General features: G+C 45.4%; 2 protein-coding genes across 3 annotated transcripts in view; one reads left to right on the forward strand and one right to left on the reverse strand.

Moving 5' to 3' along the window:
• Nucleotides 1–5599: 5599 nt before the first annotated feature.
• The window catches only part of LOC138801651 (guanylate-binding protein 1-like), a 40244-nt gene continuing 25060 nt past the window's right edge, over nt 5600–20783 (forward strand). For both annotated transcript variants that reach the window (XM_069984691.1, XM_069984692.1), the window contains exons 1-2: nt 5600–5791; nt 12629–12740. The gene's annotated coding sequence lies outside the window, so the exon portion shown is untranslated. The remainder of the gene's footprint in view (nt 5792–12628; nt 12741–20783) is intronic.
• Nucleotides 8205–18807, reverse strand: LOC138801653 (uncharacterized). The gene is made up of 6 exons (XM_069984695.1): nt 18737–18807; nt 17216–17501; nt 15341–15523; nt 14071–14090; nt 11393–11486; nt 8205–8396 (listed from the first exon to the last, which is right to left on the reverse strand). The coding sequence occupies exons 2-6, from the start codon at nt 17484–17486 to the stop codon at nt 8314–8316; spliced, it is 651 nt and encodes a 216-aa protein (XP_069840796.1). The 5' UTR covers nt 17487–17501; nt 18737–18807; the 3' UTR covers nt 8205–8313.

Below are 20783 nucleotides of genomic sequence, written 5' to 3' on the forward strand. Positions count from 1 at the left end.
GTGCATCGCCTTAAAGGGGAAGGACTGAGATAAGAGAAGAAGCAGAAACCTGATCCTGCTCCTCCATCTTGGCCGTGTCTGGCTGCCAACACATAGAGGAGACTGAGGTGACAGGGACTAACGGGAATAACTCTCTATACGCTGGGCGGCTGCTCTCCTGCTCATCCTGATAGGATTCATCCAATACAGGATCACAAGTCAGTGGCCAGATAAGCGGATAAATCCCAAAAGACTCCACTGTGATGGCGAGGTTTCCTTAGGAGCCCCCCGACAGCTTCACCCACAAGTTGGGGCCTACGCTCCTGCTTTATGTCACTATGTGCCCATAGACAGCAAACAGGTAGAAGGTCATACCCATGGGTGTAGGTACTCTCTCTCTCAGAGCCCACAGCTGAGTACATTAGGGTCTGGGTCAGGGGCGTAGCTAGGATTCATGGGGCCCCATAGCAAAAAAACTGTATGGGGCCCCATGAATCCTGTACGCCCACCATTTATGGCCAACTCCCAAACACACACAATGACGCACATATATACACACAGAGGCACCATTAACATACAGTATATACAGATACACCACTGACATACACACATAATAATAATAAATAATATCTGCTGTATTTTCTTTTAATGGTGGGTTCTTTTATTAGAGCCCAGCATTAATAGAAGCTGCTGCAGAACATCTTTGGGAGCAAACCTGTCAATCACTTGAGACACTATTGACATACACAAACACACACATATACACCAGTGTTACAGACATTACTGACATATACACACATATACACCAGTGTTACAGACATTACTGTCATATACACACATATACACCAGTGTTACAGACATTACTTACATATACACACATATACACCAGTGTTACAGACATTACTTACATATACACACACACATATACACCAGTGTTACAGACATTACTGACATATACACACATATACACCAGTGTTACAGACATTACTTACATATACACACATATACACCAGTGTTACAGACATTACTTACATATACACACATATACACCAGTGTTACAGACATTACTTACATATACACACATATACACCAGTGTTACAGACATTACTGACATATACACCAGTGTTACAGACATTACTTACATATACACACATATACACCAGTGTTACAGACATTACTGACATATACACACATATACACCAGTGTTACAGACATTACTTACATATACACACATATACACCAGTGTTACAGACATTACTTACATATACACACACACATATACACCAGTGTTACAGACATTACTGACATATACACACATATACACCAGTGTTACAGACATTACTTACATATACACACATATACACCAGTGTTACAGACATTACTGACATATACACCAGTGTTACAGACATTACTTACATATACACACATATACACCAGTGTTACAGACATTACTGACATATACACACATATACACCAGTGTTACAGACATTACTTACATATACACACATATACACCAGTGTTACAGACATTACTGACATATACACACATATACACCACTGTTACAGACATTACTTACATATACACACATATACACCAGTGTTACAGACATTACTGACATATACACCAGTGTTACAGACATTACTTACATATACACACATATACACCAGTGTTACAGGCATTACTTACATATACACCAGTGTTACAGACATTACTTACATATACACCAGTGTTACAGACATTACTTACATATACACACATATACACCAGTGTTACAGGCATTACTTACATATACACACATATACACCAGTGTTACAGGCATTACTTACATATACACACATATACACCAGTGTTACAGACATTACTGACATATACACCAGTGTTACAGACATTACTTACATATACACCAGTGTTACAGACATTACTTACATATACACACATATACACCAGTGTTACAGACATTACTGACATATACACCAGTGTTACAGACATTACTTACATATACACCAGTGTTACAGACATTACTTACATATACACACATATACACCAGTGTTACAGACATTACTTACATATACACCAGTGTTACAGACATTACTTACATATACACACATATACACCAGTGTTACAGACATTACTGACATATACACCAGTGTTACAGACATTACTTACATATACACACATATACACCAGTGTTACAGGCATTACTTACATATACACCAGTGTTACAGACATTACTTACATATACACACACATATACACACTGAAATGTATAACTATTTATAGGTTTTGTAGTATTATTGATCACTGAGTTGAGAAAAAACCTTTTAAAATTTCACTTTTATTTCATAGATTAAAATAAAAAACCTTAGACACACGTGACTCACCACCTACTCTATATCGGCCACCATCCTATTTCTATATATTCTGACCTTTATACATAATTATCGCAACATGTAAACAGTATTGTAATTATTGCACCAGTCCTTATGCTTATTGCACTTGTGATTGCACTATTCCACTGGTTCCTTTGGCTTAGTCCTATAGTGCAGGTGTGCTTTTGTAAACAGGAGACTTCTTAGTGCAATATAACATATATGATAATACAGTTTTTACTTTCCTTTTAGTAGATATAGTCTTTCTCTTGAGGACCCAACGCCGTTTCCATCGCCACTTTTCATCAGGGGTCTTTATTTAGCATAGTTATTTAGGACACTTGCTGTACATGTGCGGCCGCCATCAGAGCCGTATGCACATGTACAGCAAGTGTCCTAAATAACTATGCTAAATAAAGACCCCTGATGAAAAGTGGCGATGGAAACGGCGTTGGGTCCTCAAGAGAAAGACTATATCTACTAAAAGGAAAGTAAAAACTGTATTATCATATATGTTATATTGCACTAAGAAGTCTCCTGTTTACAAAAGCACACCTGCACTATAGGACTAAGCCAAAGGAACCAGTGGAATAGTGCAATTACAAGTGCAATAAGCATAAGGACTGGTGCAATAATTACAATACTGTTTACATGTTGCGATAATTATGTATAAAGGTCAGAATATATAGAAATAGGATGGTGGCCGATATAGAGTAGGTGGTGAGTCACGTGTGTCTAAGGTTTTTTATTTTAATCTATGAAATAAAAGTGAAATTTTAAAAGGTTTTTTCACACACATACACCAGTGTTACAGACATTACTGACATATACACACATATACACCAGTGTTACAGACATTACTTACATATACACACATATACAGCAGTGTTACAGACATTACTTACATATACACACATATACACCAGTGTTACAGACATTACTTACATATACACACATATACACCAGTGTTACAGACATTACTTACATATACACACATATACACCAGTGTTACATATATTACTTACATATACACACATATACACCAGTGTTACAGACATTACTTACATATACACACATATACACCAGTGTTACAGATACTACTGACATATACACACATATACAGCAGTGTTACAGACATTACTTACATATACACACACATACACCAGTGTTACAGACATTACTTACATACACACACATATACACCAGTGTTACATATATTACTTACATACACACACATATACACCAGTGTTACAGACATTACTTACATATACACACATATACAGCAGTGTTACAGACATTACTTACATATACACACATATACACCAGTGTTACAGACATTACTTACATATACACACATATACACCAGTGTTACAGACATTACTTACATATACACACATATACACCAGTGTTACATATATTACTTACATATACACACATATACACCAGTGTTACAGACATTACTTACATATACACACATATACACCAGTGTTACAGATACTACTGACATATACACACATATACACCAGTGTTACAGATACTACTGACATATACACACATATACACCAGTGTTACAGACATTACTTACATATACACACACATATACACTAGTGTTACAGACATTACTTACACATACACACACATATACACCAGTGTTACAGACATTACTTACATATACACACATGTACACCAGTGTTACAGATACTACTGACATATACACACATATACACCAGTGTTACAGATACTACTGACATATACACACATATACACCAGTGTTACAGACATTACTTACATATACACACACATATACACTAGTGTTACAGACATTACTTACACATACACACACATATACACCAGTGTTACAGACATTACTTACATATACACACATGTACACCAGTGTTACAGATACTACTGACATATACACACATATACACCAGTGTTACAGACATTACTTACATATACACACATATACACCAGTGTTACAGACATTACTTACATATACACCAGTGTTACAGATACTACTGACATATACACCAGTGTTACAGATACTACTGACATATACACACATATACACCAGTGTTACAGGCATTACTTACATATACACACATATACACCAGTGTTACAGACATTACTTACATATACACACATTTACACCAGTGTTACAGATACTACTGACATATACACCAGTGTTACAGATACTACTGACATATACACCAGTCACATACACTCACTAACATACACATACTCAGCACTTACAGCTCCCAGGCTTTCCCCTCCTGCTCCTGTAGTCGGCTGATCTTCACACAGAAGTATTGAGGACCTTTGGGTCATGTGATAAGGTCCTTCCTCCTCTCCTTCTGTGTGTGCAGGACCTGGCAGGTCCTCCTGCTCTTTTCCTCTCCTGATGTGTAGCCCGCTCACCCTGAACTACAGTGAGCGGGCTGAAGAGTACAATGCTGGATCCTTCTTCCTCTCTGGGCCCCTGGGGGATGCGGTAGGCGTCTGTCTGTGGCATATCTACCATGAAGGCAGAGAAAGCTTTCTGGGGCCCCTTTCCTGCAAGGGCCCCATAGCAGTCGCCTTCCCTGCCTTCATGGTAGCTACGCCAACGGTCTCGGTACAGCCCCCAATATCCCTGAAGTAACCCTCAGCCCACTCCTCTCCTACAGCCAGTCTATCCAACTAAATCCAAGCTACAGTATCCAAAGACTTTGCAATTAAATAGATATAAGACGTTCTTCCTCCAGCGAGAAGTTGTATGAAAGTCTGAGTGCCCAGCTACAGGGATTGGATGTATATACTGCACCTATAAGACCCCCCCCCCCCACACACACACACTTCGGTCTTAGCAGCTGGTGTATGTGCTGACAGTTGTTAGTAAGGTGCCCACTAGTTACTTATGGGGATCTTACTGTTTCTGATGAGGTTCCCCTATTTCCTGTTGAATCTCCTTACAACTCTATTAAGATGCTGCTCCCTGGCGCCCTCTCTCTGCTTGTCTCAGAAGATACACCTCTAGGGCGGTCATACCTCACATGGTTCTGCCCACATATAATGACCAATAGCTGCCTGATATTGTGGCCACATAGGGCAGCAACTGGACATACTGTCAGTGTTACTGTGTTGAATGACTTTATCACCAATATCAGCGACGGGATCATTACAGATCTTGGGGGCATCCCCAGAGTACAGTCTCCTTGTCTCTATGTAAAGTCAGATGTCAAGCAAAAATAACCAAGCCCTTGCTTTTCCAGAGTAACAACATCCAACAAGTCGGCTCTGGGTCAGTCGTAGTGAACACTACCCCGTGTGTCTCCAGTCTATGCTGGCAGGGAGTTCATCTCATACTGTCCCTACTCTGAGAGGGAGAATTGTCTGGTCAGGAGAGGGAATAGCTGAGCAAGGACTCTTCTACCAACACAGCTCTCTGTGGGCTTCCAGCCAGAGTAGGTGGCTTACACGGTGGTCTTTGTCTTACACCCTGTGACAGGGAAGTGTCATACTTGTAACCATAAGAAGATGTATACTCTCCGCAGTCATCCAATCTGTGTGGGCTCCGTACAGATTTATCTTATTGGACGTATACATCACAGATAGCAACACTAAAGTGTGTAGGGAATATTCAGGCTCACCTGTTGGTGTTTTTGCACACATCGTGACAGGTACACGCCCAGGTATCTCACCCAAGTGTAACCGGGGTCTAGGATTGGTGCGCAGGGGTAGGGTGTGCAGGTCCAGAGCAGCAGAAAATCCCCATAGAAAACCTCTCCTGCTCTGGACAGTTCCTGACATGGACAGAGGTGGCAGCAGGGAGCACTGTGTCACACTGGAGAGAATACACCACTTTGTGCAGGACATACAGCAGCTGATAAGTACTGGATGACTGGAGATTTTTGAATAGAAATGAATTACAGATCAATATAACTTTCTTAAAGTTGCTGGAGTGCCCCTTTGAGGCTATGTTCACACTATGTAAAAGTACAGCCGTTGTTGCCTATGGCAACAACGGCCGTACTTTTACCGCGGTGGAACAATGCCTGTTGTTCTATGGGATCCCGGCCGGAGTGTACACACATCGTGTGCGCTCTGGCCGGGATCCCATACGCCGCCGCAAACAACTGACGTCAGTTTTCTGTGGCTGGAATTCAGTGAATTCCGGCCGCAGAAAGACCTGTCAGTTACAGGTTTTCCTTTCCAATAATCAGCCGCACAGTTATGCTCAGCCAATCGCGGCTGAGCATCATATGACGCTGCAGAGGGCGGCCGGCATTCGGGACAGTCGGAGCTGTTCGCCGTCCGCCCGAAGAAGACGTCATTCGCTGAAGATCGAAGACGGGTGTCGGCACGTGACAGGTGATTATAGCGCACCACACTTCCGGGTACACGTGCGGGGGGGGGGGGGGGGGGGGGGGAACGGGAAGGGGGCCATTCACAGACATAACATACATTACAAAGTTGTATAACTTTGTAATGTGTGTTAGTCTGTGAATAATTTTTTACCACCGCACTACCCCTTTAACTGTTTATGTGAAAATGGCCATTATCATCTGTTTGGTATAATAGCAATATTAACATTATATAATAGTTTATTATACACACGATTATACTGCTATAAATCCCTGATGCTGTGCAGGAACTGAGTGTGTGAGTATTTATATGTAGCAGCGTGAACCGGTAGGATCACTGGACCCAGGAGAAACCCCAACAAGCTGGATCCGCGCAGATGTACTGTGATGGTCAAAGATCATCAATGATCAGAAATGGGAATCGTTTCTTTTTATTTATGCAACGCGTTTCAGCCTAATATAACTCAGGCCTTTCTCAGCAGGGACCCCCTCAGCATTCCGCTCAGCCCACGTAACAGGGTCTGGGGCTTGTGTCACCCACTAGGACAGGTCCTCAGACACTGGTAGGGCAATAGGTGGTGCAAAGCCAAAGGAGTCAAAACACAGGCACAAGTATTCTCTCTCTTCTATTTCCACCTCCGACATCCCGGCAGAGCACAGTATTACTGGGACTCTCACAACATCCTCCTCTCTGCTCCTCTGATTCTTCTCTATACCTCTCAGCACACAACCCAGTCGGCACGACTGTACCACGCTATACTCTCAATACAGATCTGGATCCTAAACTATTAAGTGTTTTATTTAAGCCTAAAGTCTTGTGTCAAGGCAAAGCTGTATGTTCTGCTGCACACAATTATCTTTAGAGTAAACAGGTTTTATTTATGATAAAGAGACTCTGTGATTCCTCGTCAAGCACCGACACAGCACACACACCTTCCTTGGGACATCTCCCCTTTCTGTGTGTGGCAGTACTGATAGTCTGGGAGGGTCACTACTCCGGCCTACCGTTATAAGTACCCAAGCGACCCCATAACAGCCTGGCAGGTCACTGTCCACAGGGGAACAATGTGTAACCAGCCCTTTAAAATAAAAACAGGTGGGCCACCATACCTGTGTGCCCAACCGGCACTGGCATCACAACATAACATCACTGGGTCCAGCTACATCTCGGCCAACCATCATAGAATTGGCGTCACACCTTACCATCTGGCAAGTGACCGGCCACACTGGGGGTCACCACATATCTATATGTGTGTGTGTTTATCTATATGTGTGTGTGTGTGTGTGAGTGTAATTACAAAAGCCCAGCAATATAAGCAAATCCTCCGTGTATGTGAGCCTAGATGTCAGCAATATATCACCCAGTCCCCCAGAGCAGTGACCCTGAATCTCAGAGATGAGACTGACACCCCTAGAATAGTGAGTACATTATCCATCCCCTCCCCCCCCCCCCATCCACCATCATAGAGATCTTTCAGCTGATATTTGTAATTTTTTTAAATTCATGGCGGAGCTTAGTAGTGTCACATGACAGAGCGAAGGAAGGAACTTAAAGATTTTATCTGGTGATTTTTTTTTTTTTTATTGCAATTGGTGGAAGATGCTATATAAAGCAACAATACTCACCTGCCCTGATCCCCTACTGGAATGTGATTTGTTGTCCCTGATCGGCCAGGCATGTCACCATTGTGGTCACTGATTGGTTCTGCAGGCATGAAGGATAAAGAGTCACAGGAACCATGAAGCAGTAGCGACCAGCTGGGACAGGGAACCATTGGAACAGAAGTGACGGGGACAGGTGAGTATTGTTGCTTTTATAGTTTTAAACTCATACATAAAGGTCTGATGGGAGTTCTTTACTCAGCCCAGTGGTCATTGGGTTCAGGCACGTTTACACTGTAGTATTTATGGCCGGGTGGGTTGTAGTGTCTGACACTGGCTGTAGTATTTATGGCTGTGCGGTTATACAGCATAGTAATGGTGTCACTGGCTGTAGTATTTATAGCTGTGCGGTTATATAGCATAGTAATGGTGTCACTGGCTGTAGTATTTATAGCTGTGCGGTATATTATACAGCATAGTAATGGTGTCACTGTAGTATTTATGGCTGTGCAGTTATACAGCATAGTAATGATGTCACTGGCTGTAGTATTATGGCTGTGCGGTTATACAGCATAGTAATGATGTCACTGGCTGTAGTATTATGGCTGTGCGGTTATATTATACAGCATAGTAATGGTGTCACTGGCTGTAGTATTTATAGCTGTGCGGTTATATAGCATAGTAATGGTGTCACTGGCTGTAGTATTTATGGCTGTGCGGTATATTATACAGCATAGTAATGGTGTCACTGGCTGTAGTATTATGGCTGTGCGGTTATATTATACAGCATAGTAATGGTGTCACTGGCTGTAGTATTATGGCTGTGCGGTTATATTATACAGCATAGTAATGGTGTCACTGGCTGTAGTATTATGGCTGTGCGGTTATATTATACAGCATAGTAATGGTGTCACTGTAGTATTTATGGCTGTGCGGTATATTATACAGCATAGTAATGGTGTCACTGGCTGTAGTATTATGGCTGTGCGGTTATATTATACAGCATAGTAATGGTGTCACTGGCTGTAGTATTTATAGCTGTGCGGTTATACAGCATAGGAATGGTGTCACTGGCTGTAGTATTTATGGCTGTGCGGTTATATTATACAGCATAGTAATGGTGTCACTGGCTGTAGTATTTATGGCTGTGCGGTTATATTATACAGCATAGTAATGGTGTCACTGGCTGTAGTATTTATGGCTGTGCGGTTATATTATACAGCATAGTAATGGTGTCACTGGCTGTAGTATTTATGGCTGTGCGGTTATACAGCATAGTAATGGTGTCACTGGCTGTAGTATTTATGGCTGTGCGGTTATATTATACAGCATAGTAATGGTGTCACTGGCTGTAGTATTTATGGCTGTGCGGTATATTATATAGCATACTAATGGTGTCACTGGCTGTAGTATTTATGGCTCTGCGGTTATATTATACAGCATAGTAATGGTGTCACTGGCTGTAGTATTTATGGCTGTGCGGTTATACAGCATAGTAATGGTGTCACTGGCTGTAGTATTTATGGCTGTGCGGTTATACAGCATAGTAATGGTGTCACTGGCTGTAGTATTTATGGCTGTGCGGTTATATTATACAGCATAGTAATGGTGTCACTGGCTGTAGTATTTATGGCTGTGCGGTATATTATACAGCATAGTAATGGTGTCACTGGCTGTAGTATTTATGGCTGTGCGGTTATACAGCATAGTAATGGTGTCACTGGCTGTAGTATTTATGGCTGTGCGGTTATACAGCATAGTAATGGTGTCACTGGCTGTAGTATTTATGGCTGTGCGGTTATATTATACAGCATAGTAATGGTGTCACTGGCTGTAGTATTTATGGCTGTGCGGTATATTATACAGCATAGTAATGGTGTCACTGGCTGTAGTATTTATGGCTGTGCGGTTATATTATACAGCATAGTAATGGTGTCACTGGCTGTAGTATTTATAGCTGTGCGGTTATACAGCATAGGAATGGTGTCACTGGCTGTAGTATTTATGGCTGTGCGGTTATATTATACAGCATAGTAATGGTGTCACTGGCTGTAGTATTTATGGCTGTGCGGTTATATTATACAGCATAGTAATGGTGTCACTGGCTGTAGTATTTATGGCTGTGCGGTTATATTATACAGCATAGTAATGGTGTCACTGGCTGTAGTATTTATAGCTGTGCGGTTATATTATACAGCATAGTAATGATGTCACTGGCTGTAGTATTTATGGCTGTGCGGTTATATTATACAGCATAGTAATGGTGTCACTGTAGTATTTATGGCTGTGCGGTTATATTATACAGCATAGTAATGGTGTCACTGGCTGTAGTATTTATAGCTGTGCGGTATATTATACAGCATAGTAATGGTGTCACTGGCTGTAGTATTTATGGCTGTGCGGTATATTATACAGCATAGGAATGGTGTCACTGGCTGTAGTATTTATGGCTGTGCGGTATATTATATAGCATACTAATGGTGTCACTGGCTGTAGTATTTATGGCTGTGCGGTTATATTATACAGCATAGTAATGGTGTCACTGGCTGTAGTATTTATGGCTGTGCGGTTATATTATACAGCATAGTAATGGTGTCACTGGCTGTAGTATTTATGGCTGTGCGGTATATTATACAGCATAGTAATGGTGTCACTGGCTGTAGTATTTATGGCTGGGCGGTTATATTATACAGCATAGTAATGGTGTCACTGGCTGTAGTATTTATAGCTGTGCGGTTATACAGCATAGTAATGGTGTCACTGGCTGTAGTATTTATGGCTGTGCGGTTATATTATACAGCATAGTAATGGTGTCACTGGCTGTAGTATTTATAGCTGTGCGGTTATATTATACAGCATAGTAATGGTGTCACTGGCTGTAGTATTTATGGCTGTGCGGTTATACAGCATAGGAATGGTGTCACTGGCTGTAGTATTTATGGCTGTGCGGTTATATTATACAGCATAGTAATGGTGTCACTGGCTGTAGTATTTATGGCTGTGCGGTTATATTATACAGCATAGTAATGATGCTGCTCGGTGCAGGATTTGGGGTGATGGACAGGGTGATGTTGGGTACGTCAGGTGTAGAGGTCTCACTGTGGCCTCCGGACTGTTTGGAGCTTTCGACACCAACAATAATGGCGATGATGGTCAGAAGCACAAGGAGGAAAACCAACCAGATGATGAGTTTCTGAAAGAAAATGAAAAGAAATACTAGTAATAAAGGAACAATGGCAGGAGTGGCAGCAACACGACACGGTCGCAACGTATTAATCTGCCTCACACAGGGCCTCTAACTCCTCAACCTACTGTCCGTCCACGGTCACCCCCACAGATTATCAGCTAAGGTCCAGTTAGTCTATTCCAAGTCTCATGTGTCCATTGTCTTTTCTCCATTGTTATGTTAATGTGGTAATGAAGTAGTACCTAAGTTTTACCACTAGATGTCGCTATTGTTTGTATATGTACTTGTGTATTGCACAGCTGTAGTGAACAAAGGGTTATTGTTTGTTGTAATCTGTGCACCTATAAGAGCTCTTTTCTCTTCTCCACCTATCTCTATCCCTTTTCTTCTCTTACACTTTCTTCTCCACTACTCACAGGGGACATTACACCTCCTGTAGGAAGTTGTCACATGGGGGGAGGAAGTACACACCCACTCCAGTCCGGATCCAGTGTAGTCTAGTCTGTAGTGTGGTAGGGGACAGAAGTACATGGGAGAGACAGACACCAGTTTCTTAAAAGCAGCACTTCTACTTACTATGCAGTGTTAAACCACTAAGGAGAGGACAAGTCAGAGATCACCCCAACCCACGCAGTATTCTGAAACAAAAGAAACTGATCCGGATAGAGCAAAGTTGCTAGAGGCCTACGTATTCTATCTTGCAGCGCGGGTGTAACCATGAAATCTTGCCCACTCTGCTCAACTCAGGTAACAAGGCCTGGGGCTTGTGTCACCCTGGCAGGACAGGTCACACCACACTGTAGGGCAACAGGTGGTACAACGACAGCTAAGGTCGAAACATGGGCACAAGTATACTTCTAATTTCAAGTCTTCAGTATTCTACTTCTTCTTCTAGAGTCCTGGCAGAGCACACTTCTACCCTAGGTTGGGACTCTTAGTACAAACACCTCTCACAACTCTGAACCTGCAGCACAATCTTCTCTCTATTACTCTAAACCCACTCTACTTCTCAGCACACAACCAAGTCAGCTCAGCTCTTCTGCTCCTAAAGCTCTTAATGCAGATTGTGTCCAGTCAGACCAAAATCTGTGATCAACTACTGTACAAAATATTCTCAGAAGTAAAGAAGGTTTCATTTATGATAACAGGACAACTCCACTCCGGACCACCGTGATAAGCGCCCAAGGGACCACCTCGCAGCCTGGCAGGTCGCTGACCACAGGGGAAAGGGTACAGCTCACCACCTTAAACTAAAAGCAGGTGTGCCTTCATTCATGTGTGCTCAACTGGCGTCATGACAGTAATCTGCGGACTGTAAAGTATATATGTATAAGTATATGTTACACGATAAGAGAAAGCACTTAGCACTCACCAGACTTGCTGCAAGCTATCCATTTACTGTATAAACGTATAGCCACATGAAGATGGGGAGATGTGTGCAGGTGCGTCCAGGTGAAAAACCATTTTCGCGTCCACTGACGCTTCTTCCGGCCGAGGCTGGAGGTGGGTGCTAAGCGCTTTCTCTTACCGTGCTTTATGAACTCTCTTTTTTTACACTGTTCCTCCGTGGCTGCCGTACTCCGTGGCTGGATCGTTTATACTATATTGTCGTTCTGTACTTGTCCTAGCTCATAGTGTTCTCAGCTTGCAAGGCTAATGTGGTGCCAAATCTGTATACCTTTCTGTGAAGTATATATATATATATATATATATATATATATATATATATATATATTTACCAGCGTGAGGCTGTGAATTCTTGTATACCGCCATATAACTGTGTAGAAGTATTATATACTGTATTGCACCTGGCCACCGTGACAAGTGCCTCAGCGGTGCCACCATCTGTCCCAGCTAAATGCCATCTAGCAGCCCCTGGGTTTCCCAATCACTCTGCAGGATTTGTAATGGCCGCCCGCAATACGTATTGGCTTTACACTATGAACAGATCTGACCTTCACTGCTCTTACAAGTGTGTGCAGTGCACATGGCTGACAGTAACACAGCGCTGCCCCGAGCCACACACTGGCTAATGTGGTGTTAGTCCTAGTCCATTACGATGGTGGACAGAAGGAGGAGCGCTCTTTGTATTGTCCCCACCAGCTCACTCACTCAACATGACGCATTGGCCCTATAGTAGAACCCAGTAGTGGACGTGCCCTCTTACAGCATGCCTCCCAATGTCCCTTGCTTCCACCCTATTGGCTAGCCTCAGTCTGGCTCTTACCATGTATCAAGCAGCAGGTCCCTCCGGCAGGACATGCGGTCTTTACCACACTCTGCTCACTTCCCCCTGTCCGCTCCTTATATACCCTTTATACTCCATCTCTACATAGCAACGTCATGGTGCAATTCTCAGCAGCTACACATCGACCCCACATCAGCGCTGAGTATTATCACCACAAATGCTAGCGGCAACACTGCATACAGTATGACAACCTATGGGCCAAACAGGTGTATAGTAAGGATAGGGGTATCTGTGTGTGTCGGTGGGGGTGGTGGGGGTAAGTATGCAGCGGGGATCATACTATAAGGGGGGGGTAAGTGTCCTACAAACATTTCCACATATTATCACCTTCACAATACTTACGGAGATCAGGACTCTCAGCGCTGAAAAAAAACAACGTATAGAAATCAGTATGGAGGAAAAAGATCAGTCATCCCCATCCCAGGCTGTGTAATGTTACAGATGAGACAAGTGGGACCCCCACCCCCACAACACTCCCACCCTTACAACATCACAAGTGGAATCAGATTCCTGAGATGCCTCATAGATCAGGATTAAGGTCTTCTATAAACAAGGTGCATGGAGTGCCGGGACCTCTGCTGTGGTGGGACTGGCTCTGGACTATCTCACCCCCGCCCCATACATTACACCTTACATGTTCTCCATGTAGGGTGGTTAATAAAGCTCCGCTGTCAGACATCCTAGTTGCCATGGATACATTGGGATCTAGCGGGGGATGTCAGGCAGGTGGTCCACATTGCAGGACCCCTCAGTCTGAGGCTCTGTCCCTGGGGTTGTTCCTTCCTGAGACCTATCGGCCATTCCTGATTCACTAAGAAATGAGGGAAGCAGCAGCTCTCTGGCCGCACCCTTAGGAGGTAGCATCCCTTCCAGACAATGTGTATGCTCCTTTAAAAAACTTTACTACTTAACTGGGGATTTTAATAAGCCAAGCCAGAACCTTCCCAGAAGGAGAAGGGGCCCGTCTGACTGGAAGGGAAAGGTGCCCCCTAAAGGTGGAGCCAGAGAGCGGCACTGCGTATCCTTCTTTGTGGAGCATGAATGGCCCCTAAGTCTCCTTAAAGGGGAAGTCCGGTGTTGGCCTTCTTTCCCCCCAAAGGAGTCGGGGAGGAGGTGGCTGAACATAACAACATGCACCTACCTCCCCGGCTCCAGCGCTGGGGTCTGTTCTCCTCCAGTTCCCGGTCCCCTGGCCGCTTCCTGGTCTAAGCAGGGACCCCGGTTGTGACGTGTCAGGCCCGCCAGTCAGCAACCCACAGGGGGACCAGGAACAGGAGCGGAGGAGAACAGACCCCAGCACTGGAGCTCTTTTGAAAAAAAAGAGGCCAACACTGGACTTCCCCTTTAAGGAGAAACATCTCCCCTTCAATCCTTGGATACAGGCCTCCCTGCAGCCGGCCAGCACAACGCTCGGTTCTGACAAGGGGCGGGGGACATTATAGAGCGCCATGGTTCTGTTGGAAAGGACCACATGGAGGGGTATGGTTTCTTTCTTTCCCCTCATATTCCATTCCCTGGGACAAATTTCACACAAATCCTGAAAATCCCTTTAAGAACCTCATCCCACGCAGGTAGAGATGGATGGGGTGCGCTGTCTTTGAGGTTCCCTCACCTTTGCGCCTGATCAGTCCTGTAAAGCTCCTCAGTTCTGCCCTCTCAGTTCCTGTCCCTCCGTTGAGCAGTATCAGACGATCGGCCAGGCGGCATATACTCGGCTGATTCTTCAGGATTCGGCTCTTGTCTTCCTCACCTGTTTTCTCCATATGATCGATCACCACGATCACTCGCTTCTTCCCTGCAGAGACCATAAAGATTGTGAGGGAGACCTCCACCATGGACCAATGAGGCTTCTTCCCTGCAGAGACCATATAGACCGTGAGGGAAACCTCCACCATGGACCAATGAGGCCTCTTTTCTGCAGAGACCATATAGATTGTGAGGGAGACCTCCACCATGGACCAATGAGGTCTCTTTCCTGCAGAGACTATATAGGCCGTGAGGGAGACCTCCACCATGGACCAATGAGGCCTCTGTCCTGCAGAGACCATATAGATCGTGAGGGAGACCTCCACCATGGACCAATGAGGCTTCTTTCCTGCAGAGACCATATAGACCGTGAGGGAGACCTCCACCATGGACCAATGAGGCCTCTGTCCTGCAGAGACCATATAGACCGTGAGGGAGACCTCCACCATGGACCAATGAGGCTTCTTTCCTGCAGAGACCATATAGACCGTGAGGGAGACCTCCACCATGGACCAATGAGGCCTCTGTCCTGCAGAGACCATATAGACCGTGAGGGAGACCTCCACCATGGACCAATGAGGCTTCTTTCCTGCAGAGACCATATAGGCCGTGAGGGAGACCTCCACCATGGACCAATGAGGCCTCTGTCCTGCAGAGACCATATAGGCCGTGAGGGAGACCTCCACCATGGACCAATGAGGCCTCTGTCCTGCAGAGACCATATAGGCCGTGAGGGAGACCTCCACCATGGACCAATGAGGCCTCTGTCCTGCAGAGACCATATAGACCGTGAGGGAGACCTCCACCATGGACCAATGAGGCTTCTTTCCTGCAGAGACCATATAGGCCGTGAGGGAGACCTCCACCATGGACCAATGAGGCTTCTTTCCTGCAGAGACCATATAGATTGTGAGGGAGACCTCCACCATGGACCAATGAGGCCTCTGTCCGGCAGATACCATATATTCCGTGAGGGAGACCTCCACCATGGACCAATGAGGCCTTTGTCCTGCAGAGACCATATAGACCGTGAGGGAGACCTCCACCATGGACCAATGAGGCTTCTTTCCTGCAGAGACCATATAGGCCGTGAGGGAGACCTCCACCATGGACCAATGAGGCTTCTTTCCTGCAGAGACCATATAGATTGTGAGGGAGACCTCCACCATGGACCAATGAGGCCTCTGTCCTGCAGAGACCATATAGGCCGTGAGGGAGACCTCCACCATGGACCAATGAGGCTTCTTTCCTGCAGAGACCATATAGATTGTGAGGGAGACCTCCACCATGGACCAATGAGGCCTCTGTCCTGCAGACACCATATATTCCGTGAGGGAGACCTCCACCATGGACCAATGAGGCCTTTGTCCTGCAGAGACCATATAGATTGTGAGGGAGACCTCCACCATGGACCAATGAGGCCTCTTTCCTGCAGAGACCATATAGACAGTGAGGGAGACCTCCACCATGGACCAATGAGGCCTCTGTCCTGCAGAGACCATATAGGCCGTGAGGGAGACCTCCACCATGGACCAATGAGGCCTCTTTCCTGCAGAGACCATATAGGCCGTGCGGGAGACCTCCACCATGGACCAATGAGGCCTCTTTCCTGCATAGACCATATAGACAGTGAGGGAGACCTCCACCATGGACCAATGAGGCTTCTTTCCTGCATAGACCATATAGGCCGTGCGGGTGACCTCCACCATGGACCAATGAGGCCTACCTGTCTGATACTTACCCAGCTCCCTGGACATGTACTGCAGCTCCTCATCGTAGAGGCTGTCCGTCACGTCCGTGACATTGAGCCGTCCCCTCGTCTTGCTGTGGTAGAGGATGGCAAGGGAGCACTTGGGGACCCGCTGTTCAAAATGGCCGCCGGTGTTGGTGATGAGAACTGGATGCACGGCCTTCACCCCCCACACGGACCTTATCACGTCTATTAACCACTCGTAGCACGTCACATCCTCCCTGGAAAAGATTCCGACCTCTGACTGATTGAAGCACGACATCCTTACCGGACAGTCCTGGAAAGTCAAGGAGCGGTCGGGTCATAAACAATGGAGGTGACTATAGATGAGCAAAAACCCAAAATACTCGGACGGCCGTTCCTCAAGTCCAATATTTTTTCAATACTTGATTTGAGTAACGAGCCCCATCAAAATCAATACGAGACTTTGAGTATTTAACCTGGTTTACCCCAGAGGGCAGAGTGGAGGGCACCTGCTGAATCTGAAAGTGACGGTCTGGCCCTCAAGGGGTTAAGTTAAAGGAGTTGGTCACCAACTAAATTTTTCTTTCATATCAGCTGGTGCCAGAGATTTGTAATTTAAATCTATTTAAAAATCTCCAGTATTCCGGTACTTATCAGCTGCTGTATGTCCTGCAGGAAGTGGTGTATTCTCCCCAGTCTGACACAGTGCTCTCTGCTGCCACCTCTGTCCATGTCAGGAACTGTCCAGAGCAGCAGCAAATTCTCATAGAAAACCTCTCCTGCTCTGGACAGTTCCTGACATGGACAGAGGTGGCAGCAGAGAGCACTGTGTCAGACTGGAGAGAATACACCACTTCCTGCAGGACATACAACAGCTGATAAATACTGGAAGACTGAAGATTTTTTAATAGAAGTAAATAACAAATCTCTGGCACCTTTAGGAACCATGTTGATTTGAAAGAGATTTTTTTGGTGAACGACCCCTTTAACCCCCTGGTGACCAGACTGTGCTCTGTTGGTGGGAAGGGGAGCAGGGGAATTATACTTACCACTCTGATCTCCTATCTGTCATCACTATTGCAGCTCAGCCAATCAGTGAGTGAGGTGGGACACCGGTGCAGCTGCTGATTGGCTGAGCTGTCATAGTGAAGACAGCAGGAAGACCGCTCCGGTGGGTATATCCACCCCCCCCCCCCCCCCCCCGTGATTTAACGTGTACCTGTAAAGTAGACTGTCCAGACCGTCCACCCCGCCCCCGCAGTACCATCAGTGCCGTACACCAGGGGGCGCCCATGTACACTGCTGTGGACGACCTGCAGACGCCTGGTTTACATACCGGCCCTTATTCTGAAAGTATATATATATATATATATGAGGAGACATGAGACGGTGTAGTGAAGAGGTGTTGGCAGGGCGCAGAGTCAGCTCAGCTCAATGATTTCTATAGACATGACCGCCGGTCTCAGTAGGACCAGACAGAGTATCCCCCCCATCTGGACCCTCATACACTCCGGACTGTCCCCCCCTCCCCCCCACACACACACTTACCTCTCCTGGGGGCCCAATACGGCTGCTCAGATCTCCAGACAAATCCTCGAAACGAAACCAAAACCTGATGTGAGAGTCTGAGGGGGATGGGGGGGATGGGAGGGGGGTCTGGGGGGATCCGAGAACGAGCGCAGAGGAAGGTCACACCCTGCAGCTGGAGGAGACCGTATTTACAGGATATCTTACTATATACCAGAAGTCACGTATACAGCACAGGCGCATCCAGTCCCATGTAAGAGCAGCATCGCTGCAGGGTGGAGATCTAACTGCGACTGAAGCCGCATCCAGGGGCTGAGAAACCGCTGAGAACTTATATATGTTATACTGCTCACAGCTGAGGGGCTGTTGCAGTGTGTCAGTGTGCTGAAGCTACTACTCCAGACACATTGTAACTAATTGTACTATGTGCAGTCCTATGTAACACACTGGTATCTCTGAATACAGATAATGTAGAAGTCACCTGCAGTCCTATGTAACACCACAGATAACACAGTGATATCTCTGAGGACAGATAATGTAGTAGTCACCTGCAGTCCTATGTAACAGCACAGATAACACAGTGATATCTCTGAGTACAGATAATGTAGTAGCTGTCTCCTGCAGTCCTATGTAACACCACAGATAACACAGTGATATCTCTGAGTACAGATAATGTAGTATCTGTCACCTGCAGTCCTATGTAACACCACAGATAACACAGTGATATCTCTGAGGACAGATAATGTAGTAGCTGTCACCTGCAGTCCTATGTAACACCATGTAGTGCCCCTGTACGGTCCCTTTTTGTCCACTCCCAGGTGCGGGTGTAAGATGATATATTTGTTGTATTGCACAGGACTGACTACTATCCCTGTATTGCACCATGTTTCTCCTTTGGTGAAGCACTGGACTCTGGTGTTCCGCACCCGCACACACCTGTACACTTGGGTTATCCTCTTTTGTGTGGTTTGGGGAGGCGTTAGCCGTCCGGGTGGGTCCTACACCTCTTTAGGCTACTGTGACAAGTGTCCAAGTGACCCTAGACCCACTCAGCTACCACAGTACTGTACCAGCTGACCCGGCAGGGAGATCATCAAACTCCCTGCACCTCACCGGTTACCGCAACCACAGATATCACAGTGATTGCAGTTGGATGCTGCCCTGGGGTGTCATAGAAATCATGGAAAAACCAAAAGGTGCCAAAAATGACAAAAAAATGACCTGGGGATTGCGCTCACCACCAAACAACGTAGTAGAAACCGATGTTCACATAAAACACGATTTATTCAGTCCAACAATAACGCGTTTTAGGGCTATGGCGCCCCCTTCGTCAGATTCAGGACAAAGAACAGAAGAGTCTTCACACCACCTTATCCCCACTAGTGTTGGCCGAACCTTCCTAATGGGTGACACAGGCCCCAGACCTTGTTACCTGGGCTGAGCGGAATGCTGAGGGTTCCCTACTGACACCCACGCTGCGAGATGGAGTTCATAGGCTTACTGCAACTTTGCTCTGTCCGGATCAGTTCCTGGCTCTGTGGCTTTTGTGGATACTGTCCTGCTCTGTGACCTCTCCTAATCCACAGTGTGGGTTGAGTTTATCTGTTGGCTGGTCCTCTCCTGGGAGGTTTAACACTGCACAGTGCTTTGTGTGGGTACGTAAGGGAAAGTAGGTGACAGTGTGCTGTCCTGCGTCCTACCCATGCGGGGCACTGGCTAAGACTGAACTTTGGGGACTTGGCAGAGGGCCAGGGCCCGGACAAGACTGCTGTACAGAGCTACTCTAGTTTGCGTCCTCTCTCCACACTGTCCCGAACAGAAAGCTCTTGCTCCTCCCCCACCTGAGGGACTAACTTCCTCTACAGCGTGTAGGGTGCGCTGTGATTGGGTGAAAAGAGTGCAGCAGAAGAATAGAGAGAAAAGGTGATAGGAGAGAAGAAAGCAGAAATCCTACAGGTTCACAGATTCTGGTAACACATAAATACGATAACCCTTTGCGATCCTTCAGCTGTGCAGCTTCTATACATAAATACATAATACAGCGACATCTAGTGGTCAACTCTAAATA

The sequence above is a fragment of the Dendropsophus ebraccatus genome, chromosome 9 (assembly GCF_027789765.1).
Source record: "Dendropsophus ebraccatus isolate aDenEbr1 chromosome 9, aDenEbr1.pat, whole genome shotgun sequence".
NCBI classification, from domain to species: domain Eukaryota; kingdom Metazoa; phylum Chordata; class Amphibia; order Anura; family Hylidae; genus Dendropsophus; species Dendropsophus ebraccatus.